This window comes from Fistularia commersonii, chromosome 20, assembly GCF_037954325.1.
Source record: "Fistularia commersonii isolate RoL2024-O1a breed Wild chromosome 20, RoL_Fcom_v1.0, whole genome shotgun sequence".
Lineage (NCBI taxonomy): Eukaryota > Metazoa > Chordata > Actinopteri > Syngnathiformes > Fistulariidae > Fistularia > Fistularia commersonii.
The window spans coordinates 448,308-475,754 of record NC_141303.1 but is presented as its reverse complement, the minus strand read 5'-3'; the positions used below and the strand labels follow the sequence as shown (position 1 = coordinate 475,754).

General features: G+C 44.3%; 4 protein-coding genes and 2 non-coding genes across 9 annotated transcripts in view; 3 read left to right on the top strand and 3 right to left on the bottom strand.

The window, feature by feature from the left end:
- The window catches only part of ccdc85cb (coiled-coil domain containing 85C, b), a 55,943-nt gene extending 51,190 nt beyond the window's left edge, over nucleotides 1–4,753 (bottom strand). Inside the window, exon 1 of one of the 2 annotated variants that reach the window (XM_086167032.1) lies at nucleotides 3,382–4,753. In XM_086167032.1, coding sequence (XP_086023158.1) covers nucleotides 3,382–4,270 — 889 coding nt within the window. In that variant the 5' untranslated portion in view covers nucleotides 4,271–4,753. The remainder of the gene's footprint in view (nucleotides 1–3,381) is intronic. The other variant, XM_086167033.1, reaches the window with a different exon arrangement.
- On the top strand, nucleotides 762–833 carry trnag-ucc (transfer RNA glycine (anticodon UCC)). Its single transcript has one exon. It is a non-coding gene; the product is annotated as a tRNA-Gly (tRNA).
- A 1,281-nt stretch (nucleotides 4,754–6,034) lies between the features above and the next one.
- On the top strand, nucleotides 6,035–6,107 carry trnaa-agc (transfer RNA alanine (anticodon AGC)). Its single transcript has one exon. It is a non-coding gene; the product is annotated as a tRNA-Ala (tRNA).
- Nucleotides 6,108–6,706: 599 nt separating this feature from the next.
- ccdc25 (coiled-coil domain containing 25) lies at nucleotides 6,707–11,094 on the bottom strand. Its single transcript, XM_086167115.1, has 9 exons — nucleotides 10,919–11,094; nucleotides 10,708–10,755; nucleotides 10,584–10,623; nucleotides 10,396–10,447; nucleotides 10,036–10,111; nucleotides 9,035–9,138; nucleotides 8,750–8,952; nucleotides 8,429–8,474; nucleotides 6,707–7,914 (listed from the first exon to the last, which is right to left on the bottom strand). Exons 1-9 carry the CDS (start codon nucleotides 10,941–10,943, stop codon nucleotides 7,885–7,887), a joined length of 624 nt encoding a protein of 207 aa, XP_086023241.1. The 5' UTR covers nucleotides 10,944–11,094; the 3' UTR covers nucleotides 6,707–7,884.
- Nucleotides 11,095–11,611: 517 nt separating this feature from the next.
- esco2 (establishment of sister chromatid cohesion N-acetyltransferase 2) lies at nucleotides 11,612–18,124 on the top strand. Of its 2 annotated transcripts, none has more exons than XM_086167203.1 (15): nucleotides 11,612–11,696; nucleotides 12,503–12,566; nucleotides 12,884–12,996; nucleotides 13,495–13,813; nucleotides 13,895–14,123; nucleotides 14,357–14,445; nucleotides 14,546–14,645; nucleotides 14,811–14,886; nucleotides 14,968–15,010; nucleotides 15,116–15,221; nucleotides 15,758–15,889; nucleotides 16,107–16,196; nucleotides 16,682–16,825; nucleotides 16,981–17,165; nucleotides 17,601–18,124. In XM_086167203.1, the coding sequence occupies exons 2-15, from the start codon at nucleotides 12,520–12,522 to the stop codon at nucleotides 17,731–17,733; spliced, it is 1,806 nt and encodes a 601-aa protein (XP_086023329.1). In that variant the 5' UTR covers nucleotides 11,612–11,696; nucleotides 12,503–12,519; the 3' UTR covers nucleotides 17,734–18,124. The 2 variants fall into 2 exon arrangements, with proteins under 2 accessions (XP_086023329.1, XP_086023328.1); XM_086167202.1 differs by having other exon boundaries at nucleotides 14,808–14,886.
- Nucleotides 18,125–18,795: 671 nt separating this feature from the next.
- On the bottom strand, nucleotides 18,796–25,960 carry pbk (PDZ binding kinase). Of its 2 annotated transcripts, none has more exons than XM_086167225.1 (7): nucleotides 25,707–25,960; nucleotides 21,867–22,037; nucleotides 21,547–21,686; nucleotides 20,943–21,112; nucleotides 20,315–20,444; nucleotides 19,524–19,709; nucleotides 18,796–19,191 (listed from the first exon to the last, which is right to left on the bottom strand). In XM_086167225.1, exons 2-7 carry the CDS (start codon nucleotides 22,034–22,036, stop codon nucleotides 18,959–18,961), a joined length of 1,029 nt encoding a protein of 342 aa, XP_086023351.1. In that variant the 5' UTR covers nucleotide 22,037; nucleotides 25,707–25,960; the 3' UTR covers nucleotides 18,796–18,958. The 2 variants fall into 2 exon arrangements, with proteins under 2 accessions (XP_086023351.1, XP_086023350.1); XM_086167224.1 differs by lacking the exon at nucleotides 25,707–25,960 and adding an exon at nucleotides 22,858–22,921.
- Nucleotides 25,961–27,447: the final 1,487 nt, after the last annotated feature.

Here is a 27,447-nt window from a genome sequence, read left to right as displayed (position 1 = left end):
CAACAAATTTGACTTGCAATTGCAAGAAATACAGGAAATGATGACAAATGAGTGAAAAAAACAATAATAATAAATGGGTCACCCCGCCCTGATGTCACCTGACTCTAAGACCACGTCACACCTGTCCGTCACACGCTAAGTGACCTTCTCCATTCCACGGCTCCACTCAGTTTGGTGGTTTTCCATGACCATGACGGGCCTCCTGGACGTGGGCGCGGTGACGCAAGACTGCAACGACGCCGCTTTCTGCACGACACCGACTGCGGGAACAACGGAGGCGAGGGCGTGCTCGCTGCTCCGGCTGTGGCTCACAAAGGGAGAGAAGAGAGCGCGCCAAGCCGAGACGCCGCCGCAGACATGCTAACATGTAGCAGCCTTGCGCTGCGACAAGAAAAAGAAATGGCGTGGTCCATGATGTCATTGTCCGACCAATCGGAGGCCGGACGTCTGTTGATGTTACGTATCAGCTTCGGCCGGCCGGAGAAGATACTTCGACAACTGACTACTGGAGAACTGTGTCTTGGAAAAGTAGCACGAGTGTGCTTTCTGTGAGATCGCCATTCTGACATGAAACTCCCCGCTGTACCAATCGATGCCTTTCCCTTCCAAACTCCCTTTCCCCTTCAACATTTCAATTAGAGCTCTGACATCAGTCTCCCCCTCCGGAGCCTCCCCAAACCCACACCCTCTTCCAGGAAACACATGGACGGCAGCACACATATTTCTGCCTTTCACTGGAAACAGGGAAAGTCTCTCGCAGAGCGTTGGTGGTATAGTGGTTAGCATAGCTGCCTTCCAAGCAGTTGACCCGGGTTCGATTCCCGGCCAACGCAGAAATCCTTTTTTTTTGCGAGACGCGCAGCTCTGCGGATGGAAAACCTGGCCATAGAAGTAGAAGCTGTGCAGCCCATCTAATACACCTCGCCTTCCCCCGTTCCAGTATCACAGCTTTACCATCCACAGCGTGCTCGCATAAATCACATCCCTCCACATCAACAACGACTGAACTGCCTGTCCATCAGTGCTCTAGACATTTGTGAGTTTTGCTCACTCAATCACTAGAATAAAGCGAGAGGAAACGATGTCGCAATTAATTATCTCAGCTTTTACGAGGCGAGGTCAGTCGTGTCGGCCAAGTGTAACGGTGGTCGGCCCGTAACGCGCGGTCCGAGCGGACACCAAAGGGTCCGGACCTTTTGCTTACAGCATGTGCGTCAGTGTCCGCAAGACAAGGCGCAAACCTTCGGGGACACACGATGTCCCCGCTGTTACATCCTGTGGAACAGCAGCTTAGAGAGGCGCCAGACATAATACTGGCGTTACATAACGGCAGCCACCCAACCCTGCACCCAAATGACTGTGTCACTTTGTGTGCGTGTTTCTGGATTAAGGACCGCCTTCACGCTACTACACTTGCTACCTCTGTTGTTTCACAAAACACGATTCGGGGACGGTCCGAAGGATGACGGGAGCCTGGTGAGCAGACGTGAGGCTGCCGCTTCAAGACCAGGAGAAACAAAATGTATTACAGTATATAGAGTTGGACAATGTGGGAAATTACAACTACTCAATATGGCACCCCGACGGTCAACGCACAGCCACTTCCCCCTTTCTTCCCACGCGACTTCGATCCCAATGTCAGGTTGATAAATGCAACTCATTGCAGATCATGTTTGTGCTAAAGCGGCCTATTTTTAATTGGACTTCGAGTTTTTGGGCGTTTTCAGGTTGATTTCCAGGACATGTTTTCACATGACGTCTAGGTGACAGCTTGATGGTCTTAGGAACGACTTCTCAGGGGACCTATGGCATTTTTTCTGAAGACTTTTCTTTAAAAAGATGGATTGAAAAAGTGAGAATGCAATCCAGCAATGAAGATTGTGAAAATGTGTCACTTGTAGGAAAATGATCATTCAAAATGGGACGTGACAGTTGAACGATATTCAATAGTTGCCGGCCGCATGGGAATGTTTCCCCCCATCCTCAGACACAATCCATTCGCCCTGCCAACGGCGCCGATGGCGGGCTCCCAGGCCGTGTTCTGGCTGTACGAGGCTTACCGCTCTCATGCTCCGTCGTGGCGCTTCATCCCCATCGCGGCTTTTCGGCCGTATTTAGCTCTTAAAACATTGATTTTTGGTCCCATGCCTGCATTTCAGAGTGCCCCCTAAGCAGACATGAGTGCTCTTCCACATCTGACCACAACAATGATAATCAGTACATGACAATCCTCCCGTTGATAAAAAAAGAGGAAAAAAATCTATTTGCAGAGAAGCCCCCTTTAAAAGCTATTGAGATAAGCCCCATCTTCCTTGAGGACCAAAAGAGCAGTGACCTAAATCAGCATAGATTCAAATGATGGGCTGGCCTGAGATTGAAAGGGCCACTTAAGGCTACTGTGTGTGTTTGTGTGTGTGTGTGTGTGTGTGAATGAGTGTTTGTGTGTGAATGAGTGTGTGTGTGTCATAATCACCCCAATCAAGACTTCATAGTGAGGTTAAGCCAAGGGCCCTACCCCCCCGCCATGTTAATCCTCCGCAGCAATTTTGATCAGCATATGTTGTCAGCGCAATCACATGCACACCGTAACACAAGCCGACTGTATTTCTGTCAAGATTAGTGTGTGTGTGTGTGTGTGTGTGTGTTCAGGCTTTAAGTTCCACAAAAACATGAACTGTGGTGTATTAATCCAGCCTTGCACAGAGGAGGGGGTGGGCGGTGGGAAAAAATCCATCTCATATGCAGATATGATCGATACATGCAGGAAAAATCTAAATAATACACAATGGAATACACACCCTCCTGTGCCGCTTTGAAATCTGTCCTTGATGATTTTCAGGACAACCTGCTAATTTTAGATCAATTTCCCGAACATATCCTTCCTCTTGTAATCATTAAGTGTTTTTTTCCTCCGATATCAGAGCAGTTACCTTTTTTGTCCGCTATGTTTTTTTAGAGGTTTTTAGCTATTTGAGCATTTTTCTTCTCATCACCCAAAAATACCTGGTGCGCTTTGGAGAGAAGTGCTCGCCAATTTCTTTTTCAGGCGTTTCTTTCTCATTTCTGTGCAGTTTGTCACCCGTTTTAAGTTAATTCCTTATACGTTTTGGGATACTTTGTGCTATATTGCAGATTTGTTTCTTCCTTGAGCAGTTCATTGCTAATTTACTCATTTTGCTGAGTTGGCAAAAGTTGACAACACAAACACTTTTCATGTTTGCATCCAGAGCAGAAAAGACACTATTTAGATCGGAGTTAGACAATACCAGATGTGTTTTGACATTTTCCCACGCCCTGGAGAAGGGCTTTTATGAAGGGATTCTGCTGGACTGCCAGACAGGTAGGTGTGTGTGTGTGTGTGTGTGTGTGTGTCCAACTCACCATTGAGCCCGTTGGGGATGCTCCTGTGATGGTGCGGTGCCGAGAGGTCATCCATGGACCTCCTCATGGGGGGTCCGATCTTGCCGTTGTCCGCGGCGGTCTTGTGGACGTGGTTGTGGTGATCGGGGCTCCCCGCGCTGCCGGTGCTGGACGTGCTACTCCCGTCGCCGACGTCCCTCACGGTCCCGGTGCTCCCGTTCAGGTGGGTCAAGCTGGACTGACTGTCTATGGAGCTCCTGGATCCGGCTCCGTTCCTCTCCTCGTCCAGCATGACGATGATCTCCTTCAGCTCGGAGTTCTCCCTCAGCACGGTCTCCTGGTTGGCCTCCAGCTCCTTCAGCTTCATCATGTAGGCGCCCACCTCCTTCCACATGGCGCTGGCGGTGTAGCGGCCGAAGCGCTGCCACTCCCGGGACAGCTTCTTGCCCTTCTGCCGGTCGTCGTCCAGGAAGCAGCAGAGCTCCCGGAGCTCATGGTTGTCGTCCTGCAGCTTCTGGTTGACCTCTTTCAGGCTCCGGATCTCGTGCAGGTGCACCTGCAGCCGGCGGTTGATGTCCTTCATCATGTTTCCGTGCTCGATCATCAGGTTCATCTTGTCTCCGTCCAGCCTGCGCAGCCTCCGGAGCAGCTCGTCTTTGCTGCAGCGCAGCAGCTCTTCGTCGGGCAGCCCGCTCAGCTCGCCTCTGAGCCCGCTCGGATCGCCTCTGAGCCCGCTCAGCTCGCCGCTAAACCCGCTCGGCTCGCCGCTCAGCCCGCCGCCCTGCTCGCCCCTCGGCAGGTCGGTCGGCTTCTTCGCCATGGCTCCGAGCAGCACCGCGTCGCGCTCTTGTTCCGGGCAAACTTTGTCTCTGTGTTCGCTCTCCCCGCTGCGCGGAAGGCGGTCGGTCATCCGAGCCTCGGCGGCGCGGCGGAGGAGCGACACATTGTTTGGGGGGGGCGTTGCTATGGCAACCACAGGCTCGCGACTCCGCGGCTTTTGGGGTTCTTTTTTTTTTCTTTTTTTTTTTTTTTTTTTTTTCTTTAAACGCCGCCGCGGCGGATCGTTTAAAAAACAACGAGAGAAATCACTTCGTCAGTCGGGATCCACTCGTAAAGACCCTTCAAATACGAGCCGTCTTGACCAGACATTTTGTTTTTTCAAAGATTAAAAGAAAAATAATCAAACGCAGGCAAAAAAAAAAGTGAGCTTAACGCGCGGCGGAAGGAGCGGACGAACAAATAGTTCTCAACGAACGGACGTTTACCGTCGACGGGCTCCGGGAGCCGTGGCTTTTTCCGGCCTCTCTGGAAGGTTCCTCGGGGAAAAGACCTCGCCGACCGGCTCCGCGTCCCGACGCTCACCGGGTTTGAGTCGTTCCAGGGGGATGAAGGCGCCGGAGCGGCGGGCAGGTGAGTGGGCGGGCGGAGGGCGGAGGGAGGGAGGGAGGGAGGGAGGGAGGGACAGAGTCTCGCGAGAATACCCATGGAAAATACCGCGATATTTCACAGAACAGCCTGCGCTCCTCGGACCGATAACTAGTGTTTCTATTGTTTTTTCCAGAAATTAAAAACAACACAAAAAAAAAAACACCCAGTGAAATTTAAAAACGTGGTTATTTCTCAAGAACAATATCTATTTGATTCAATACACTAAATGTTTAAACACAGTATTTCTGAGAACAATTTAAAAACGTGACAGGAAAAATTAAAAGGTACAGTTGTTGCAGACAGGTGCATTAGCATACATGTAAAACATGGTTACTTCTCACGAGTAATATCTATTTCGTTTCGTACTTTGAAGGTTTAAATTCCCGCATATTTTAGAAATAAAAAACGTAACAGAAAAAAAGAAGAGGTACAGTTGTTGCAGATAGCTGCACTGGCATACGTGTAAAAACATGGTTACTTCTCACGAATAATATCTATTTGATTTCATACACTAAACGTTTAAACAAAAACAAACAAAAACACGATAGATAAAAAGGGAAAAGGTACAGTTGTTACAGACAGGTGCATTGGCATAGATGCATAGATGCAAAAACATGGTTACTTGTCATGAATAACATCTATTTGATTCGATACACTAAATATTTAAACACAGTATTTTTGAGATAAACGCAGAAAACAGACAAAAGGCGCAGTTGTTGCAGACAGGTGCATTGGACGTGTTTGCAGTCACAGCGCACCCCTGTGTATTGGCTTGGAAACGCACCATCTTAAGGTGCCAATTAAATGTCCACTCAGAGAAATAAAGAAATGTGCAAAAATGGTCATTTAACTGATGCATGAAAGTACGTTTGAATCACGGGTGTGTTTTGCAGCTCAGGCGTCTCATTTATTTCCATTTGAAGAATGGAAAAAGAGAATTTGAAAAGAGTAAAAGGTTGCATTTCTACATTGTTGAATTGAGGTGTACAGTGTTGAACGCATCTGTCGTGGACGTTCGTGTCAGTCTTCACTGTGTTTACTTCACATTTCCACTGCAACAAGCACATCCCACGGAAGGAAGCGACTGGAAACAGAGCTTGGAGCGGAAGGCGAACTTACTTTGAGTTGAAAAAAACAAATAATTGCTTCCCTTAAAACACAAACAGTCCAATTATTTATACCTGATATAGTGCGACAGGGTTTGCTACTCAATTTATAATTTGTTCTGCAGCTCCCCGTGTCATCCGGGGGATTAGCTCAAATGGTAGAGCGCTCGCTTAGCATGCGAGAGGTAGCGGGATCGATGCCCGCATCCTCCATGATAGAGGTTTTTGCCGACGTTTTTTGTAACCCCGCAACTTTGTCACTGTAATAAATATCATATATCTCACAAAGGGTTGCAGGATTATCATCCAGATGCCGAAGTATCCTCACCATTTAAGGGTGAAACAGTACAAGAGTGGAGCAGTGGTCATGGACACATGCAGGCGCGCATCTGCAACAAGACAGGAAGGATGGAAGTTTATAATGCGGTTTGGAAGGGTTCATATCCAAGGGCAGAATTCAAATTGAAGTTTTTCCTATTTACCTATTTGTCAAAATGCCAAACATTGGATTATTCTTGAATCCATTTTTTTGAACGGTCCATTATATACAAGCACCTATTCAAAACCTTGAAAATAATGGTTGAATAAAAAAATTACAATTATGAAATGACCTTAAAATTATACTTATACTTGACTGCTGGGAATTATAATCAATTCGAAAAAAAATAAAAAATTCAAACAAAAACACCTAAAACCTATGGTGAGTGCTAAGTATCTTTGGGTGACTGAGAAAGTCAGTGAATGTTGCAAAAATGTTGTGAAAGAAATAAATGAATAAAGTGAAATAAGTTGAACGGTCACTCGCGCACACACAGTGAATCCTGTGAAGGCAGGAAATGGTTTTATTCTTGATAGTGTTTACAGTTTAAAGAATATGCATTTGTAATTACATTTGTCTGTGCAACTGGTAAAGATTCACTTTAGACTGACGGGCCTGAGAGTTTCTGTCGGCTCTAAGAGTCGACGGGAGGCCGAGCAGAAGCGGACGCGTACGTTTCAATTCGCTGTGGGCTGCTGAGTAAAACGTGACGTGCAGGTTTTTACGAACACGCGGAGAAGCTGACCGAGGACGGCTGCGTCGGCAAAACGCCGATGTCAAAGCAACTGGAACATCGTTTTATTCCGCTGAAGGAACGGGACGACTTCTTGATTGGAAAATTCACCTCGTTGCCACGACTGCGATCTTAAGCTGTGAAGATAGATGCCCTCGTACGTGAAGACGCAGGAGCAAAGACCCGCTTCCCGCCGAGTCGGCCTGGCACGACAGATAATTGGAGGTCTGCGGTAAGCGTGAAGTCATCAAACACACATTACGGAAACATTATGACTTCATTTGACCCGTTACCAAATAATACGGTTCAATTGTTATCGTCAATGAAAAGGAATAGTCGGGGCTATTTCCCCGACAGACAGCTTGCGGCAGCGATCTCAGGCGGAAGCTGTGGAGTTCGCCGGCAGAAACACCGGCTCAGCGGGGCTTCGAACTGCAAGGAACAGAGCAGAAACGATGGCGAGGCTTACAAAATACAACACAAATCTTTGTCACTTCTGAAAAAGAGCCAAATGACTGATGCTAAGCTACCTAGCATCACATGGGGAAAGAGAAGGGACTTCTATCTTTCCATCTCACGAAGGTTTTCTACGCTAAGACGGTGAACTTCCCACAAAGCTGTGGTGTCCCTGAAAGTGTGGTTGAACATGGCACTAAAAAAGCGACCCCCGGCTGGTCCCGCGCCGCCTCCGCGTCCTTCCGCGTCGTTGCTGGCCATCTCTGCCGTGTGTGGAAGCAGTGCTCGCGTGAACCCGTCATCTGAGAAAGGAAAAGTTCCGGCTCTGTCCTCCGTCGCCTCGCTTTCCCGCTCCGAGTCCCGAGGCTAAAAAGGGCGTCCGTTTTCTTTGAACCAGTTGTCGCTGTGGTCAAACAGCAAGCGAAAGCAGCAGGAGGGGCGCGTCCAGACGGAGCACGGTGATTCCCATGGGTCGTCGCCGCTCACATGAAGTCGTCCGAGTCGTAGCCATCCTGTTGACGACAAAAAGACGTTTCTTTATTCTTTCCCAGTGACATTTCAAAGGAATTTTTGCCAATTTGGAGGGGAATTTGATAGTTTTAAATGTCAATCCAAACGTTTCCACCCGCAATTCTGAAATTGATCCAAGACGCGTTCCAGAACAAATGGAATTACTTGACTAGTTCCACTTCAAAAATATTCAGAAAAAAATTGGTTACTTTTTTAAATTTTTTATTTTTTTTTAATGGGAACCATCTGTGTCTAGATGTAAAATGACAGCACATTTTCTAATATCAACGAAAACTTTGACAGACCATCGGTAGGATATTATTTTGTCTACAACTTCATAACTACATTTCCTCAAAGTGAATGACAGGATGAAAAAAAAACTACAAATACAACAAAATCTATGGTATTTACCTTGGGATTTTTTTTTTCCTGATCAATAAAAAAGTATTTTGAACAAGCAGGTATGGAGATCATGATCAGGGTGAGTTTATCGGACCGGACGGAGGGCGTCCTCACCTCGTTAGTCTGCATCTTCTCGCTCTTCATCAGTGAAGTGTAGCTCCTGCAGAGAAACAATCAAGCGTCACAGAACTTACTGCCACTGTTTCATCAGTGAAAGTTCCATGGAAACTTAAGAGTACAGTGTTTTTTCTTTGCCCTAAAATAATTTCAGACCTCACAGGAGTTTTGCTTCTTTTCCACGGCGTGATTAGCCAGGATCCCCGATTCAGATTCAGAGAAAGTTCTATTGACCGATATCAGCCAGCGTGTCGAAGGTCCACGCGCCGGCTCAGCCTGCCTCCTAGTGGGCGACCGGAGAACCTCCCGACTGCTTACTTGAGTTCCTCCATCTCCTTTTTCCTCTTCTGCTCCTCTTTCTCTCGTTTCTTCTGTTCTTGGATCTGAGCCTTCTTCTCGTTCCTCTCCTCCCGGTCCCTCGACTCCTTCTCCGCCGCCAGGTCGGGGTAACGCTCCGCTTTCGTTTTCTCCAGGCGGTTTATGATCTCGTTGACTTTCTTCTCCACTGCCACGACCTTCACCTGGAAAACACAACACCGGTGTCGACGGGTCGGAGGAGGCCCGGTACACAAGTTAAATAACGTGACTCAGCCATTCGCTGACCTCCTTCTGTCGATGGAAGCCGATCTGTCCGATGTCCATGTCTCCGGTTTTCTTCAGGTTGGCCCATGGCGTGTAGACCACGTTAATGTTGTTCATCTTACAGCCTGATCAAGAGGAACAGTCAGAATCAGTGAATATGTGACTGAGTGAAATAACAAGGAAAAACATATACATTATATGCACACATATGTAGTACTAATTTAGTCATTTCTTCATCAATCATGCCAAGTATTTGAGATAAAGCTAATTAGGTTTATATTTGTACAAAATGTACTGTAAACTGCAGACTATAGAGTGTATCTATATACAAGCCACACCTACTAATTTTAAAAAGAAAAAAATAATATACATAAATATGCCGCACTTGTCTATAATCTGCAGGTGTCCCAGTTGAAACGTGAGATAATGCAGCAAGATGTTATAAAAAAGATTTTTTTTTTAAACTTTTTGTGAAATGAGGGTAACATCTACAACTACGGGTACACAACGCAAATGCTTTTTGCAAACTTCCTCGTAGCAGCTCTATTTCCTGCAGAATGATCGATTTAAACTTGAAAAAAACCAAAGGTATTTTTGTGTGTCTCTTTCTTGATGGGGATGTGTGCAAAAAGCACAAAACAGCCGATTTGAAGAATGATGGCAAATGCAAGTGGATTTGCCGGAACGGTTTCATTTGTCCACTGTGACGGTGTTGGTGGAAAGAAGCTACCTAATTTCCCCAGAAAAATCCATAATTTAGCCACATGGTTGTAAAAGAATAAGTTCCCCCCCAGCGATAAATAGTGTTTGAAAACACATATTTCAAAACCATACATAACTATCTGTTGCGTTTACACATTACTGTACCAGCAGGTAATGGATGGTGTGGTAATTTCTTACAAATTCAATCTCTTTTCACATATTTGTGTGCGTGAAAAGTACGAGTCAAATGACTTTGGGGTGGTCAGTGGGAAGTTGAGTCTCTCTCCACCTCTTCTCTGGATTAAAAGAGTAATTTCTACCTTGAATGCTGTTATTCTTCACCAACTGTGCGCAATCTATCAGCACCTCTGGAGGAATCTCAGTAATGGTCACACCCTGTAAGAGACACACACATTGTGGGTGTTAAACCCTCTCCGAAAAACAAATGTTCTTTTCAGTAGAACAGAGAGAACAACAACATGGCTGAATAACAAAGGTATTCGACGTGGTGTTTTTTATCTCATGCATCTGACAACTGATTTTTCAAACATAAACATACTTTTTGGACATTTGGACTTTAAAGATGGCTTCAGAATATCCAATAAGTGTTATTTCATATAATTCCCTTGTGTTTCACAACAATGAAACACTCGATGAGATTTAGGATGACAAAGTCTTACCTTTGGCAATCTGAGATAAACGTGAGCCGAAGACAGTTTGTCCACATGAAACCTGAACAGGAAAGAACATATCTATTTAGGCCTAACTCAAAACGTCACTAATCACCCATTCGTTTGCAGCACACACTCCCATCGTCATTGTGGCTTCTGGGAAGCCTAAAAAAACATGAAATGACGGAAGATCTCACCAGACATCTTCAGGCCATCCGTACTTTATCAGATCCTCGTCTGCAGAAAAGAGTCAGCTTCAGTTAGTCAGAAAGTAGAGGGCAGCGTTCATTGAACGAAATGCAAAAATATCTCGGATCTTACTTTCGTACTTGTCTTTCCCCATATATATTGTATAGGGGGGGTCCACCACTGGCGAAGAAACAAAAAAAGAAAAACCCACAATAGAACCAGGTGACAGATACAGAGAATGGATTGTACCTCACTCTTGGAAGTCACTGCCCTTTCCACAACTGAAGCTAGCATGGCTACATGCTAACAATGCTAGGAGCTCGGCGTTCCTAACGTTACTCACCGTTGCTTGTGAAGTAAAACACCATCTTATAAACGTTAAACAGGCTTCTTAAAGGCTACGTGAGGGTCTTTCGTGTCAGCAATTCAAGTCGTTCGCCCTAAATATGATGCAAAACCGTAAGAATAAAAGTCAGCCGAGGGTAGCGGTACCGCCTGTCACTTCTCGCATGCGACTAAAAGTTTGACCCAGGAAGTTGTTGGCTGTCGGGTCAATAAATAAAGGAAGTGACGTCAAACTTCAAACTAATTTTTTTTTTTCTTCCGGCCAAGAGTTTCACAAATGTTATTACGGAGCGTTTAAAGTCTACAGGTACAAACGGAGGATAAGTTGTTAGTATAAACGTTAAAAGTGGAATTTTAGAGCACTTGATAAGGTTGACACAGTTAAAGGATAAAATGTCACGTGAAATTCCTATTAGTAAAATAGCAGTAGGTTGTTGTGATAATAAGCAAAATAGTCCTCAAAATTGCCAGAAATTTTTATCAGGTAAAAGCACCCAACGTACTAGAAGTCGCCCAAACATCGCATTTTAAAGCGCCAGAGTTCAATTTAATGTTGTGAAACCGAAAAGTCGTTGGTGGTGGGATCACGACGCTCCCGCGATGGTTTTATTTCGAAAAGCCCGCTTTCCACAAGCATTTCCGTTTCCGGTCCGCGCTGCCGCGCGCGCAACTCAAAACATTGAAAAGAACGGCGGGTCGGAGCCGCAGAGTTCAGTCCACATTATCTCATCCTTGTCCACTTTCCGGACAATTCAGCCAATCTTTAAGTTTGTACCGTAAGTATCTAATATCTCATTTTCATTTTTCATGAATTGTACTTTTTTTTAACGGTTTGACACGTTTGTTAGCTACTTGATGTACTTGCTTATTTGACGTAACCTAGAAAGTCAGGTAGATTAAAATGGTGTCTGTCAAACACGGCAAAAGTTGTAATATAATCAATATTTTGGAGGATGTGGTCACGCAAAACCTCCTCGTATCGAAGGTTGGCTGCTGTTTAGAGGATCCTCCCGCCAATTGACTTGATCCCGACCTTTCGTAACCTCGTCCCGTCATGGGCTAACAGGTTAGCTTAGCTAGTGGTCATATAGCGAATATAACGGGTTTCAAACAACGTAACACATTTGCTAAAAAATCCCGCTTCACGCTGGACTGATGATAAACATCAGTGTTTGTGTTTCCACGGGCTAAAATGCCGCAAACTGCGATTTGAAACGGGACGATTCAAGGCGCGTCGTTTTCTGTGTGTGATCACAGGAGGTTTGCGGCGCAGCAAACTCATCACGCACCGGTCCCGTTACGACCGTACTTGTGTGAACAATGATGCACTCAAATTCTCAAACATTTATCGTGCTATTTTTGATTTTTAGGGAACTACACGAGGTCTGGATTCATATTAAACCAATCCACTCAGGGTTTATTTGTTTTCAGTCGATAGATGCTCTTGACTTGGACCTACCGAGGACTATAATATGGTCTTAAACCTGTATTAAATGTCCTGTATTTGATGGCGAATAAAATATCAAACCAAATGTTCATTTGAAGTGAGTCACACAAGGTGCTACTATTGCCATTCATGTAGGTGAAGATCAGAAAAAGATGCCAAGGACTCAGAAGAGGAAGCTGTCCTCTCTGGATTCGGACAGGTGAGTTGTCCACTCACAGTCAATGTAACTGACCGAACCTCGCAAGCGGATCCCAGGTCATCCTGGAGGGTTTTTTTGCAAGTACAGAGCGGATTGCTGTCGCACTGCATTTGAAATACACTGAACTAAAAGGTGGAGGTTTGACCTCAACTACACTTTCTACACAAGAGCACACAAGAGCAAAACAATCTCACCGAAGGTGGAAAAGAAACGCGAGTGAGGGGATGGAGAGGAACGCCTGTGGCCTGGTTGCTGAAAGATGAACTGAAGAGTGCTCTCACCTATTTTCTATTAAACACTTACCTGTTATCTCTCAGCCACCCGGCCAAAAAAGGGGTGAGGGTGGAGGCGTCCCCCAGGAGAAAGCCGGCGGTGCCTCCAGACAGAGAGCTCCAGCCCTCGCCTCAGGAATCCCCCCGCAGAACACCAGGTACGAAGGGAGGGTCTGAAGGGGCTGCAGATGTAAAGTCTAATGAAGATGAACAGTTGCATAGACCGAACAAGTTTCTTAAATAGATGTCTACTGCAAAACACTGAGCAGTGTCTAAACCTGAGCCTCTGAGTGTCCCTGGTTGTTTTCAGCAGTCAGAAAAAGAGCCGTGTGTAAGAACAACCTTAAGACACTTTTGTCAAAATCGCAAATGGTCGCCTCAGAACGAGGCATAGCCTTTAAAAACTGGAGCAGCAAGAGAGCCTTTTAAACAAGGAACCACACGGAAAATGATGAGAAATAACCTAAAATTCGGCATGAAATGGCTGCAATTCAGTCTTTGGCTGTTTAAAAATGGACATTTCTATCAACTGTACTGTGATTATGTGCTGAATTAATGAAATCTGGATTTGCAAGCGTTTGCATGAGACCAAACCTCACCCTGAGCACACACAGATTCAAGTTCTCCATCTGGATTGTGTCACCACATCTTCTCAGGTTCTCCTGAATCCCCCCACAAGCTGCCTCTGCTCAAACCCACCATGATGACCAGCTCTTTCTATGGGAAGCAGAAGTCCACCTACCTCACTCCACTGGAGAGGAAGGCGGTAAAGGATTCTCTGCCTCCCCGTCCTCCAGCTCTCCCTTCCCCTCCCTCCCCGGTAAAAAAGCCAAAAAAGAAGAGCTCGAAGAATGTGAAAGGTGTCAAGAAGCAAAGAAAGATGGCTGCCAGCTCCTCCAACGCAGCCAGGAAAATGGGATTCAGGAGCCACCTGCCGTCAATGAAGATGGTCAAGGGTCCCAACCCGAGCGCCAGGTTAGTTTAATTTCACCGGGAACTACTGAGAACCCGCCTGTAGGGATATCCGCTTCTCCCAACTGCATTTTCCTGTTTCAGCGACGCCGTTACAGCTTCGAACAAACCGGCCGAGTCCAAGAAGGCCGTCCTGTCCTTCACCCGCGCCAAACCCAAACCCAAGCTCTTCGTGGGAGCAGCTTTCTTTGGGACCGGGAAGAAGCCCACGTCCATGTACAAAAAGTCTGCGCCCAAGTCCTCGTCCCGGCCGGCTGCCATCGGGAAACCCAAAGAGCAGCCGCCATCGACAGGGAGCAAACGTCCTGCTGAGGTGGGGGGTCCGAGCCTCGTTTTCAGACACAAAGACAGCAACAGGAATCTCTTTGTGGGGAAAATGTTGGGTCTTTTTTTTGTGGGATTTATCTTGGTTATGTAGTTCATCACGGAGAATTTCAATGTAAGCGAGTGGGGGTGGGGGAGCACACCTACCGTTTTGAGGAAGCAGAATTTTGAACAATCCTAAGGTCCTGTCCTAAACCGTGCTGCTGGGGTTCCTTGCCGCAGGAGGGAGAGCAGAAGCAAACCGCAGTAAAGCCCAGAACCCAGTGTGACTCGCCCAGAGACCTGCCGCAAACCCCATCGCCACTGCACGGGTGATTCTCCGGGTGCCCTCATAGCTCCATTGCACAACTTGGAGACTGTATTGGTCTTCATGGTCCGGCTCGCTGCCTGATCTTTTTCTTCTCCCCTCAGCTCTCCTCAAGTCCTGGGGGAGAAACACAGTATCACAAAGGACCTGAAGGTCCTGCTGAGAAGAATCCCGAGCTCTCCACACAAAGGCTTGGCTCCTCAGGTAGAGCACGGTGGACCTGAAGAGGAAGGTTGTCTCTCCTCAACTCACTTAGCAAGTTGTTGCTAATTTTCATGGATCCGTATTAATTTAAGCCACTGTAATCAAGAGTGTTGGTTGGAAATGTTCTTTTCGCAGCAGAATCTGAAAAGTGTTTGTGTCCAGCAGGGCGACACCGTGGCGGACGAAGGCTCCCAGCCCAGCGACGGAGGTCCCACAGACACCCAGCGCACCCCACTCAGAGGTAAACCACAGTCTGGTGAGACCCTGAACACATGCTGGGTGCTCAGAATTCCGTAAAATGGAAAATGTTTTGTCTGTTTAGAGTCGACGGCTGTGTATCCAATATTTGGCTCCACCTCCAAGCGGTAAGACTATTACATTTTTCGTAAGGGAGTTGGATTTCTAACTTTAATGTTAGTGATGCATAGAGAGGAGTGGAACCCTGACTGCTTGTCCTCTGGTGTCTGCAGCACCCCTGCTGGTCAGACCAGGGCCCTGCAGACTCTGCCCGGGGCCACCAAAGAGCGAACGCTCCGCAAGAAGAGGGAGAAGCAGGATGAAGACCAGCTCGTCATCGTACGTCCCGGTTTAGCTCCCTCGTTTTGGGAGACATGGGAATATTGGCATGACATTCAGAATTGAAAAAAAAAATCAGGAATATTTTCTTTGGTTCGTAAAAGCAGTGCATTATTCTAGTTTTAATCTTTGGGCAAGAATTTTGAAAAAAAAAACCATTTTAAGTTGAATCATCAAACTGACTTTAGTGTCTTTAGACCTTAGTTCCAAACATTTTAAATATTGTCCAATTTTTGCAGTTTGCCCGTCAGTTTTTGCATACCTTTCGTGTTCTTATCTGAATTTTGTCTTCCTTTTTGAGTATTTGTTTTTCAGGATAATTTCGAAGTAACTCAGATTTTGAAACAGGGTGGGGTGAGGTTATTATTATTTATTATTTCTGGGAAATAATTACTTGATATAGATTTCACTTCACCTATAGATTGCACTTATTAAAAACTTGCATCTTGATTTTAATAGGAAAAAGATTGGAAAACAAAAAAATCCCAAAGTAAAGTGGCTTTATCACATGACGGTTACTGTGCATTTCTGGTCAGGATGCCGGTCAGAAGCAGTTCGGAGTGACCACCTGCAGCTCCTGTGGGATGGTCTACAGCGCCGACAACCCCGAGGACAACTTCCAGCACAGCCAGTTCCACCAGCGCTTCGTGGACGCCATCAAGTTTGTGGTAACGATCTGACGGCCTCCACCCGAGAGTGTATTTGATTCAGGATTCTTAGTGAAAGTATTTTTAAAGCTCTGGTTTCAGGCTGTTACAAACCGTTGTAACAAGATATTTTTGTTCAGTGGAGGACGATCGTCCCATTCGTTGAGATCAGGGTCGGTTGTGTGCGGGTGTGTGTGGCTGTCCTTCACCTGCAGCGTCTCATCCGTTGTGCCTCCAGGGCTGGAAGAAGGAGCGGGTCGTGGCCGAGTTCTGGGACGGGAAGATTCTGCTGGTCCTGCCTGAAGACCCCAAATATGCCCTGAGGAAGGTTTGTTTTTGAAAAGGACGCAGGTGCTTCCCTCTGAACGCCGGTCCAATGAATTGAGACTGAAGCAATTCATCTTTTACTTCCACATTTATATAAATTTGATTATGTAAAGGAGCATATTTTAAGTAGATATTGCAATATTTATTAGCATTAAATACCTCAAAATTAATCACCTGACTCTTTAAATTATAATTACAATAATTCATTATAAAATGTGTGGTTATTTCCCTGCTGTCAATGCAAATTTTAGTGCTTGCTTTGGGTGATTATTCAAAAAAAAACATTTGTTTAAAGCAATTTGAGTCAAGATTGTTAGTCAATAAAGACAAAATGACATTTTCACGAGAAAATGAAGTCCGTCTGGTTGTAGAAAGTCTGAGATCAAACCTGACAGTGAAAACTCTTTTTATCCATAAATTGTTTTTCACATTTAAAGACTAAGCGGTCCGTGCTGTGTTTTCCTTGCCCTTTGCGTGTGCGGTCAGGCTGAAGACGTGCGGCACGTTGCCGACAACGAGCTGGGTTTCCAGCAGGTGACCCTCAGCAGACCCGGCCAGTCGAAGACCTACCTGTATGTCAACACGGAGAGGGTGGTGGTCGGCTGCCTGGTCGCCGAGCACATCCGACAGGTGCGATCGCCTCATCGGCTGGCTTAGGAATGAAGAAAAAGCACAAGCATTGTGAAATCCTGTTTCTAAAGCCTCTGGTCACCACGCTGTGCTGTTTTTTTTTTTTTTTTTTTTTAAAAAGGGAAATTGCTCATTGCTTGTTGTTTTATGCACAGGCCTACAGGGTCCTGGAGCAGCCCGATGGAGGTCCAGAAGCCAGCAGGGACAACTTCTTGGACCGTCAGCGAGCCTGGTGCTGCTCCACCACCCCTGAGCAGGCCCTGTGTGGCATCAGCCGGGTCTGGGTCTTCAGTCTGGCCCGCAGGCAGGGCGTCGCCACCCGCATGCTGGACGCGGTCAGGTACGGCATACGGGATGCTAAACTGTCCTTTCTCACCAGCTATAGCCACTAAACACATTTTGACAGAGACTGGAATACATTAAATGTTCACTTTGTGTTCATGTCCATGAAGGGTTAAACTGCAGGTAAATTTGACATTTTTAATCAGGCAAAAGTTCACCTGTCTTGTATTCCTCTCCTACCTCCTTTAACTCTTTATATGCAGATTTGCCGATTTCATATTAGCTTATCTCATCAAAACCTAACATTAAACCGCCACATCCATCGCTTTGTTTGTAATAACGGGAACAAGAGTTGTTTTCGGCAAGGTACATCTTGATGTCTAATTTAAAATCTGAAAAGCAACAGTAAATATCAGAATTGCACTTTGTAATATTTACAAAAGCAGACTTTAAATGAAAAGATTCAAATATGAGCTCTGACCTTCACCTTCAGGAGGACTTTCATGTTCGGCAGTAACCTGACCAAGGACGAGATCGCCTTCTCCGATCCGACGCCCGACGGCAAACAGTTCGCGACCAAGTACTGCGGCACGCCGACCTTCCTCGTGTACAACTTCGTCCCGTGAAGTGTTTCCACCACAGTGGGATGAAAGTACGGGGGCTTTAACAGCTGGAAGGACTGGTTGTACATCCTGGTGTTTTTCCCGTTGAAGAGGCCAGTTTGGAGTTTACAGTTTTGAAGCCGTTCATGTCAGTATTTATATTCAGTGCTGCTCCTCTTTGATGCAGAACAATTTTTTTGTTTTCTTTTAAATCTCAATCCCTGAGTTTGAACTTGATTTGTTTTGCCGGTCTGTGTTAGAGTTGAAAACAAAGGAACCCTGAGGGCTATTCTCGGTACGTTGTTCTCGGTGTGTTTCCTGATCGTTCTGGAGGGATTTTTATGAGCCCCTGTTCAGCTGAACGCCATCGCCGTTCAGCCGTGTTCTCCTTTGTAAATATACTGAATAAAGCAAAGTCATGGTTTTAAAAAAGTACTAAGAATCGTCTCGCAACTTTTCTTCTTTTGCTGCGAAACGTCTGCTTGAAATCAAGTGTGAACTGGAACAGGGACAAGAAGTAGGTCAGATACAACTGTAACGTCAGCCGAACATTAGACTAAAATCTAATTATTAAATATTGAAGAGAATTGTTTTTAAAAATATTTTCAATGGCTTTGCCTCGAGTAAATTCACTGGCATTTTTTTAAGGGAAGCAACATATCCAGAGCAACAGCAGTTTTTGACCTTTGGAAAACTAGAAATCTAAAAACTTGCTAGAGAAAATGGGATTATGTCCTTGAAATTCAGACCGAAGGGAACGAATGTCAGATTATATCAGCCTTTAAAATAAAGTTGCAGGCTGGGGTATTTTGGACAAACGTGTGGACTTCCATTTTGTAGGTCAATTCAAAAAAAAAAAAAAAAAGTAATTTCTTCAATGAAGCAAAAGTACAAAACTGATTTAACAGAATAATTATTTCTGATACCTGCCGAATCTCCTCTTGAAATTAGTTAGAGGAACTAATCAGAGATTTTTTTGTTTTTTTTTGTTTTACAAACTGATTGGGTGAAGCATTTGCAGTGAAAGGATGGTTCGGAGCTTCACGCTTCAACTTCCACCATGACGGTCAGACAACATGTGACATGTAGCCATGTTTTATTATTAAAACCACAGGGAAGTCAAGAAACAAACACAGAAATAACAGTGAAAATACAGAAGAAGGAACGAAACAATGAAAGTTGACATTTAAAGACAATGAATTCACACCGACCGACTGCGGTGTGGTGAAGTAAGAGAAGGGACTTGCCCTCAGTCGATGACGATCACCTCGGCGGAGGTCTTCTCCAGCGGGGTGTTGCTCTCCAGCGCCTGCACGATCTGGGCGGCCGAGGGTCTCCTCTTAGGGTCTTCCTCGGTGCAGAGGTAGAAGAGCTCCACCATCCTGCGGTACGAGCTGCCCAGAGCCTCGGCGTACAGCGGCGGCCGCGTCCCCAGGCGCTCATAGTAGGCTTCCTCGTCGAAGCTCTCCTCCAGAGAGTCCTCTGAGATTTCAACAACATGAAACCATTCGCACGGGTTGGAATGACTCTGAAAAACTTTCTTCTATTCATCATCAACAATCCAGCTGGCATCGGCGGCATAAACATCAGGCCTCCTCATTCCCATTTTACTTCTATCTTCCAAATGTAGACAGAGGGTCAGTTTCAAAATAATATTCCTTCCTTAGATAAATTGTCTAGTTGTCTAATATCCATTATAAACCAATGGTTTCTGTTCAAGGTCGGCAGCTCGTTCCCACGACGTTTCAGACAAGTCTTGCATTTTTGGTCACTTTCGTGCCACCGATCACTGCTGGTAGTTTCACTGGTCTCACCTTCATCCCCCTCGTAGTCGTCCTCCTCCTCCAGGTGAGGCATGGCCAGAGTCATCATCTCCCACAGGGTGAGGCCGTAGGCGAAGATGTCGGCCTTGTCGGTGATCTCCGTCTCTCCGCTCTCGTCCAGAGCCTCCTTGGGCTTCCATGGCTCCGTGCCGATGTACTCGGCCTCCGGATCCGACACTGACGGCGGAATAACGTTTTCAAGGGGAGAGAAAAGTCTGCACAACTGTGGAAATACTTTGTATCTCATTTCTTATCATTTATCATTTCAACTGATCGAAGTCCAATCTCCAAGTTGTCACTTGTCCTCCTTTACCTGACTGTCATGGCTTTTCAGATAATTACGGATTCACAGGTAATTCTTTTTTCGAGTACTGCAGGTGTTTTCTACTGAATGATCAGGTTATCCACCAATGATTGTCTACCGCATTTCTTAACTGCATGATTTGCACTGCTTTCTATTTACTTAAATTGATATTTGAATTTTTGAAATCCATTTCACGGCCACTAGATTTTAAACAGCGCTACTGACTTATGGTCCTATTTGGGGTTTTTTGGATACAACTGACTTTACTTTAGAATTGACTGTGATATGAAAAAGAAGCATTGGAAGCGTTGGCTATTTTGTATAGATTTAGCACTGAATATTCTATTCTATCTAGATTTTCACAAGTAAATGAATAGTCGGGGTTGGTTCAAAGCAATACTGGCTCTGACAGCTGCAACATGTTGTTTCAGAGGGACGGAACCCCAAGAAGGGTCACGCGACCAACAGCGAGGCCCACCTGTCATGTTCTCATCCAACTGCAGAGACACGCCCACGTCGCAGATCTTCACCGTCTCAAAGTCGCCCTTGATGACCACATTGCAGGACTTCATGTCGCCGTGCAGCAGCTTCTTCTCATTGTGAAGATACTGCAGAGAGTGAGGGGCAAGATGGAGACCTTCATACTGACCTCCACTGAGGAGGAGGGCTTAGTGACAGGGAGCAAGTAATGACATCGCAAACATAAGCATCCATGACTGGAAGAATCTGCAAAAAGCACTGACAAAAAACATTTGAAAACATCCCTGTAAATCATAAATGACATTCGATGGAAGATGATTGAGAATTTACGTGATTGAACTCTGCACAAACTTAAAACTATTAGGAATGACCTTCATAAATTCTGTGGAATTACCTGGACACTCACTCTCACTCTCACTCTCACTCTCTCATATATATATATATATATTTTATATATACTAAAGCGGTATATTAAACTGTCAAATCAGTGATGTGTGTCTGAATTATTTTAATGCTTGTGAAAGACATCTGAAAAGAGACCCCAATAACACAAAGAACTTATCTTCACTCATGACCGTGTCATCCATGTTTTAAAGTGCAAGTAAAGACGCAGGCTGAAGAGGTACCTGAAGGCCACGAGCCACATGAAGAGCCACTTTTTCCACATTAGCAGCAGGAAACTGCTCAAGTCCCTCCTCCTTTCTCTTCTCTATCAGGTCATTGAGAGACTTCTCTCCTCCAAACTCCATGGCCAGACACTTGGATCCATCTTTGGCGGTGGTGAAGGCCCGGAACCCTATTCCACAGATGCACATCGGATGTCTCATTACCGTCATTTATACCTTCAGCGCGCAGAGTTAGTTGTTTTCAAAATCCTGGTAAAATGTGCTGAGTTAAATTCACCTTTTAAAATTCTTAAAAGGGTCCTTGATAAATCATCAAGAATCTACATGACAAGTTACGGGATAATGCGACGTAAGACCAAAAAGTTTCATAAAACCCAGAGAAAAGTGTACAAATCAACAAGAAATTACTGTAAAATAAGTTGAAAAAGTGAGACAGACACAGCCAAAGCCTAATTAAGAAAAGACAAATCAAACTTTTGGTGAATATATTTATCTTGAGAGTCTGATAAAGCAGAAATGTAGCAATAAAGGGCTTCTGATGGTCACTTCCATTCATTTCACTCATCACATAAAAGATTTAATCGGGCGGACATGTGAATCTCACCCACGATGTTGGGGTGGTCGATCTCCTTCAGGATCTTTGCCTCCTCGTTGAGACGCGACTGATAAACCGCCAGCTGCTTGGAGGTGCATTTACTGTTGATCTTCTTCACAGCCCAGGGAGACGCGCTGACCCGACCCTCTCTGAAATTCACCTCCACTTGTTAGTTTCATGTTATGTCAAGACAGTTTTCCTCCGCAAAACCTTTGGAAAATCACAATTAAACAGAATCAAAACGGTTTGAATGAACAATAATCCGTCCCTCTGCTTTTCAGTCAACATCTGGCTAAGTCTGAACTCCCAAAGAAGACAACAGCGACAACCTGTTCATCAGGTAGACGTTCACGCCGGTCCCACAGCCCAGCTTCTTCATGAAGGGTGATGCAGGGATGGTGATGGGGGTTCCTCCTTTGCCGCTCCCAAGGCACAGAGTCCTGGCAGCTTTGGGGGTCTTCATCAAGCTCTCGCTGGTCTTTGTGGTTGAAGATGCCATTCTGCCAAACAAAAATATTGAAAAAAAACAGCTCAACAACGCTCATTTTCCGTACAGGTTTAGGACGGAAAAAGACAACCGCTTTCCAGTGGGGTTGAGATGACAGAAGCTGTGAAACCCTCAAATAATAAAGAATGATGATGAACAAACAAGGACCTTTCAAAGGTCCAAATAATGTCTCCATACAGCCCAGCCCTTGATGGTGCGTTATTCTAAACAATAATTTCTATGGCTGATACTTCAGCGGTCTGTTAATCCTCATTTTGTGTAACTATCTGATGATATGCCAAACAAATAAATCACAGCGGTTCCATTTTCATCAGATGTTCTCTCCTCAGAGACCACGGATTGGGACTTGGGTCTCAACACGTAGAAACTTAATTTGACAAAATTGATTTATTACAAGGACGGACAGAACTCGAAATGCTGCGTCACGTCCAAGAAAGGACGTTTAGAAGTAACGATTTGACTGAAATCGACAGGAATATGGCCATTAGTTTATTTTGAGCCGCTGGACGCTGCTGCTAAATAAAGTAAGGTTAAAACCGACAGATAAAAAGAGAGCCACGTTAAGATTGTTTATTTTACATAATATCTTATCATACTTGACTGAGCTAGTTAGCTAAATAACGGGAAAACGCAGGGTTAGCAAACAAACTTCCCACTTCCTTTGAGTTGGCTTGTAAGCTACGCTACTCTTAATTACAAATAATGAACGAGAACAAGAACCTCCGGGGCTATAAGAATATGTTTCTGTGCAATTTCCTCTGTTTTTAGAAGAGTAAACCGCGTTTAAAGCTTAAAAATGTAACTTTACTTACGCCATCGTTCGCTGTCACGAGCCAAACGGAGACGTTGACGAACGCGCGTCTCGTTTGAAAATAACGACAGCAGAAGGCTCGCGCTACGGGAGCCGCGGAGGGACAAACCGAACGCACTCGCGCTCACAATAAAATAAAATAAAATAAAATAAAATAAAATAAAATAAAATAAAATAAAATAAAATAAAATAAAATAAAATAAAATAAAATAAAATAAAATAAAACGTTTGCTATCATTATGCTGTTTCTCTTTTATCCTTGTTAGTCCCAGTCCATTTGTATCCTGTTCATTCTTTGCTATTGTCACTGTTTATGTTCTAATCTTTGCTGTTGATTGTTTGGTTGTCTATTCTCACCCTCGCTGTCCTTTTAGTTTCCTTTCTGTTGTCTATCGTCTCTCTATTCATATTTATATTTATATTTATATTTATATTTATATTTATATTTATATTTATATTTATATTTATATTTATATTTATATTTATATCTATTGATGCTATGACTGTGACGCTGCTGTGACCAAATAGTTTCCCCTATGGGGATGAATAAAGTGTCTGTTGTCTTGGATTTGCAGCCGCTGCAGCGACGCATTTGGCCACAAGAGAACAGTAACGCTCCGAGAAGCGGCCCGGCTGGATGTTGGTCACATCGGATCCACCGATCATCACCATCAGCTAGTCAGAACTAAACCCCCAGAATGATGGAAAATATCCTAATGAGAACAATAAACCTAGAAGAGTACATTGAAAGCAGACTTTGAGCTGCAGGACGTCATTTGTCTCGAATAAACGGTGTGGGAGTCTGTGGTGGGTCAGCAGAGTGTAAAGCGTCATCACAAACAACGTTGAAAAGCACTGTCAGCTCCAGATACCTCATTTCTTCTTTTGGCGTTTTGGCATAAAATTTGATTGATTTGATTCCACTAAAATAAATGAGTACATTTGCAAATTATTTTCTCCATTTTGGGCACTTTTTTTCCATATTAAGTGTGTTTCTGATGGATTTTATATGCGTTCTTGTGACTTCAGATGAGTTATTACTCACATATCAAATGTTCATCAGTTTCCTGCTGTTTTTTGTTGATAGCTTTCTTTTTTTCATCAAATTCCACTTGTCTTACAATAAAAAAACATTTTTAAATATTGTCGTTGTCGTTATTTTGTTGTTTTTGAAACTGAAGTCCAGTTGCCAAGACAAGAATATTTCAACAAGAATTCAACATAATCTGGATGACTGAGAACCTCCACGGACGTTGTCTTTGGTATTGTTGTCAATACTGGGAAATATTCAGTAATCCACATCATCCTAGATCTTGTTGTTGTTGTTGTTGTTGTTGTTGTTGTTGCTCTCTCCGCTGTCTATTTCTTTGTGGATGTCTTTTGTTATCTTCTAACTGTCTCTCTATTTATATTTATATTTGTATTCATCGATACTATGACTGTTATGCTGCAGTGACAAAAGAATTTCCTCCATGGGGATCAATAAAGTTTTTTTTATCTTATAATATCTTAAATATATATATATTTTTTTTTTCTAATTAGATGATAAATCATTTTTAAAATTGATTTTTATGTAGTTTCCACATCATTTCCTGGAGTTTCCCCAGACGGTTTAGATTGTATTTTTGTTAAAAAAAAACAACCAAACACTTTCTTGCCAATTCAATATTTCCATGATTTATTCATTTTTTGGACTCTTGCTGCAAAATGGAGAGAAAAGCTAACGATTAGAAATAAGTTCTCCACAAGCGGTTGTGGTTGAAAACCTGCTGAGCGCGTCCCGGTTGTGTGAGGAGTGATGATGTTTGGCGATGGGACGGGAGCAGTGGGTGCACGGAGGAACGCGCACGTGGATGGGACAGTGAGGCGTCCCTGCAGATAACCCCTCGTGTACAACGCCTTGGTGTCCGTGCATGTGTCTACCTGCATCACAAGCATGTGCATGTGCATGTCTTCTGAGTGTGTGAGCATGTACATGTGTGGGTGTTTATATGTGCATGGATGTGTTTGCAGTTTTTTGTCATTTTGAGTGCATCTGTGTGAATGTGTATGTTGATGCTACTGGATGCCAATGCTGTATTTTGATTGAGTCCTTGAATTGTTTCTAAACTCGCAAAAAGAGAGAATTCAGAGCTCAAAACCAAACAAAACAAAATTGGTGAAAAAACAGCAAGAAAATCAAAAACTAATCCCGTGAAAATCTGAATGAAAACAAATAATAATCAGTGTAAATTACTTTAAAATCAGCAAGAAATCACACAGAAAATCACGGCAGAATTTCCCCAAATATCAAATAGCCAGTTAATTACTATTATTATTATTATTTTTGTTATTATTATCCATTTTAAATTCTTCACATTATTATCAATAATGATAAGAAGACAACAATAATAGTAATAATGATATGATTATTATTACTGTTATTATTGTTATTGTTATAAATATTAGAATGAAAGTGCTGTAGAAATGAGAAAAATGGGTTTCAGATTATTTTACAATCAGAAAAAAATCCGTAAATATTTCCAGAAACAAGTTACCGCAGTCTCACTGCCAAATACATTCAGTTTCTGGCGGCGCCATGTCTCCTCATCCCCTGATGCCTCTTTATCTGGACGCTTTAATAAACCCGATTAAATCCAAAGTGCCTGAATGTGTGTTGAATCTGTAGTTTTGTTTTCACGAAGCAGAATCAGAAACAAACAGGGAGGCCGTGAAAGGGACACCGTCGGGGAACATGTCGAAGACGTCCCGGCCAAAACTGAACCCCGCGTAGGAAAATATTCTTATTCTAAACTTCAACGAAAACAACCAACGAAAACAAAGCGGCGGTTTCCAGAAGTGAAAACATACCTGCGACGGAGTTTCAAGTTTTAACCTGCGGTGTGTATTTTTGTTCTCTGGCGTCGCTCGAGGCCGAGACGCGGCCAGGATTCATCCGTCAACATCGACAATCAGCCTCTCCCGCTCGCCCCGCTCCCACATCTGGAATCGAACCCCGCCGCCGCCACGGAAGACATTTTTTTATTGGGATTTTTTTTCTTCCTGTAGCTCAAACATCCTGCTCCGTCTCCCTCCTCAGAATCAGAATCGGCACCCCATTTATCGGCCAAGTCCGTTCCCTCGTACAAAGAATTTGGCCTCCGCCGTCGGTCCCGCCGCGTACCGACGGGAAGGTAAACACAGTCTGGACAAAAGAACATCGCGCACAACACAAAGGGCCACATAGTTCAGCAACTGGGTCAAATTCCACATGAGTAACCGGGTCAGAGAGGTAGAGCCAAGGCATTGCTCCAAAAAACACTTAAACAACACAATACAACTCCAAGTCAATCACGCTCGTGTGAAATCAAACTGTCCACTTAGGAAGCAACACTGATTCATTTGGAGTTGTTTTAAGGACATGACATCAACACTGGATCGGCCCTGAGTGCGTTTTTACACGTTCATTTGGAGTCCAAACCTCCATGGGTTCATACATTGGATTTCCATTCATCATTTTGGAGTGATTTTGCTGTCAGCGCATTCAACTATGCAAAGAACAAAGTATTTCAGAAGAAGATTCATTCATTCAGATCTATGATGTGTAATTACAGTGTGAGAGCTGTGGATTTTCAATATATACACATATATAGAGAAACATGTCTGCATAAATACAGCAAGTATATTATTTCCAAGCAGTACGGTGGTGCAGTGCTGACAGCAAGAATGGGAAGGTGAATGGTTGTAGGTCTCCATATGATGCGTAGATGAGAGGGTGAAATATGAACGGGCGTCACAACATTGGACACGTGCACGGGGGTTCAGGTGATATTTCACCCAATCATTGCTGCCGCCACTTCACATGTGGAAACATTCATATTCTGTAATTACTGCTCAGAGCTGTCAGTCATGACACACACACACACACACACTAACACACACACACACACACTCACACACACCTGACGACATCTGAAATCCGCCTGCTTGCAACAGTTTCCACGTGGACGCTGTTATCAAGAGGAAGTGGCTTCACCTGTTTAAACACAATCATATTTTCATTATTTCAGTGGTGTGTGTTTGTGTGTGTGTGTGTGTGTGTGTGTGTGTGTGTGTGTGTGTGTGTGTGTGTGTGTGTGTGTGTGTGTGCAGAGCTGCCATAGTTACAAGGTCACATTGAACACAACTCCGTCTGTGCGTGGAAGAACATTGAAAGAACAGTGACTTATTCATCGATAAATCAGAAATGATCGGATCCCTTACATGTGATGTGTGAATGAGAGGGTGAAGACTTTTATTTGTTTCTATGACGTGTGAAGGAGCGAGTGAATGGTTGTACGTTTCTACGAGGCCGTGTGACCTTCAGCCCTCCCACCTGCAGGATCAGTGTCATGGACACAAATAAATCAACATTTACGTCAGGAACTCTTGTCAAAATCTTTTTGTCGTGACAACTGGACTTAAATATCTCAGACAGATAACCTCGCACGGACCAGGACCCTCTGCACCCTCCAGACCACCAGGAAGGATCCGCCACCAGAGGCAGAACCTGCTAACATCCACCTGAGCCTCAGTCCATGAGATCCAACAGGCGGTTTAGCTTCACCTTTTC

Excerpts from the sequence above, each read along its gene's own strand:
- ccdc25 (XM_086167115.1), bottom strand. The coding sequence starts at position 10,943 with ATGGTGTTTTACTTCACAAGCAACG. Across the intron at positions 10,756-10,918 it reads GTTTTACTTCACAAGCAACG|TGGTGGACCCCCCCTATACA; the intron begins GTGAGTAACGTT and ends TTTCTTCGCCAG. Across the intron at positions 8,953-9,034 it reads GCTTCCATCGACAGAAGGAG|GTGAAGGTCGTGGCAGTGGA; the intron begins GTCAGCGAATGG and ends TGTGTTTTCCAG.
- esco2 (XM_086167202.1), top strand. The coding sequence starts at position 12,520 with ATGCCAAGGACTCAGAAGAGGAAGCTGTCCTCTCTGGATTCGGACAG. Across the intron at positions 12,567-12,883 it reads TCCTCTCTGGATTCGGACAG|CCACCCGGCCAAAAAAGGGG; the intron begins GTGAGTTGTCCA and ends GTTATCTCTCAG. Across the intron at positions 15,222-15,757 it reads ATGAAGACCAGCTCGTCATC|GATGCCGGTCAGAAGCAGTT; the intron begins GTACGTCCCGGT and ends ATTTCTGGTCAG.
- pbk (XM_086167224.1), bottom strand. Across the intron at positions 19,710-20,314 it reads GTTGGATGAGAACATGACAG|TGTCGGATCCGGAGGCCGAG; the intron begins GTGGGCCTCGCT and ends TTCCGCCGTCAG. Across the intron at positions 19,192-19,523 it reads CGACTACGAGGGGGATGAAG|AGGACTCTCTGGAGGAGAGC; the intron begins GTGAGACCAGTG and ends TTGAAATCTCAG.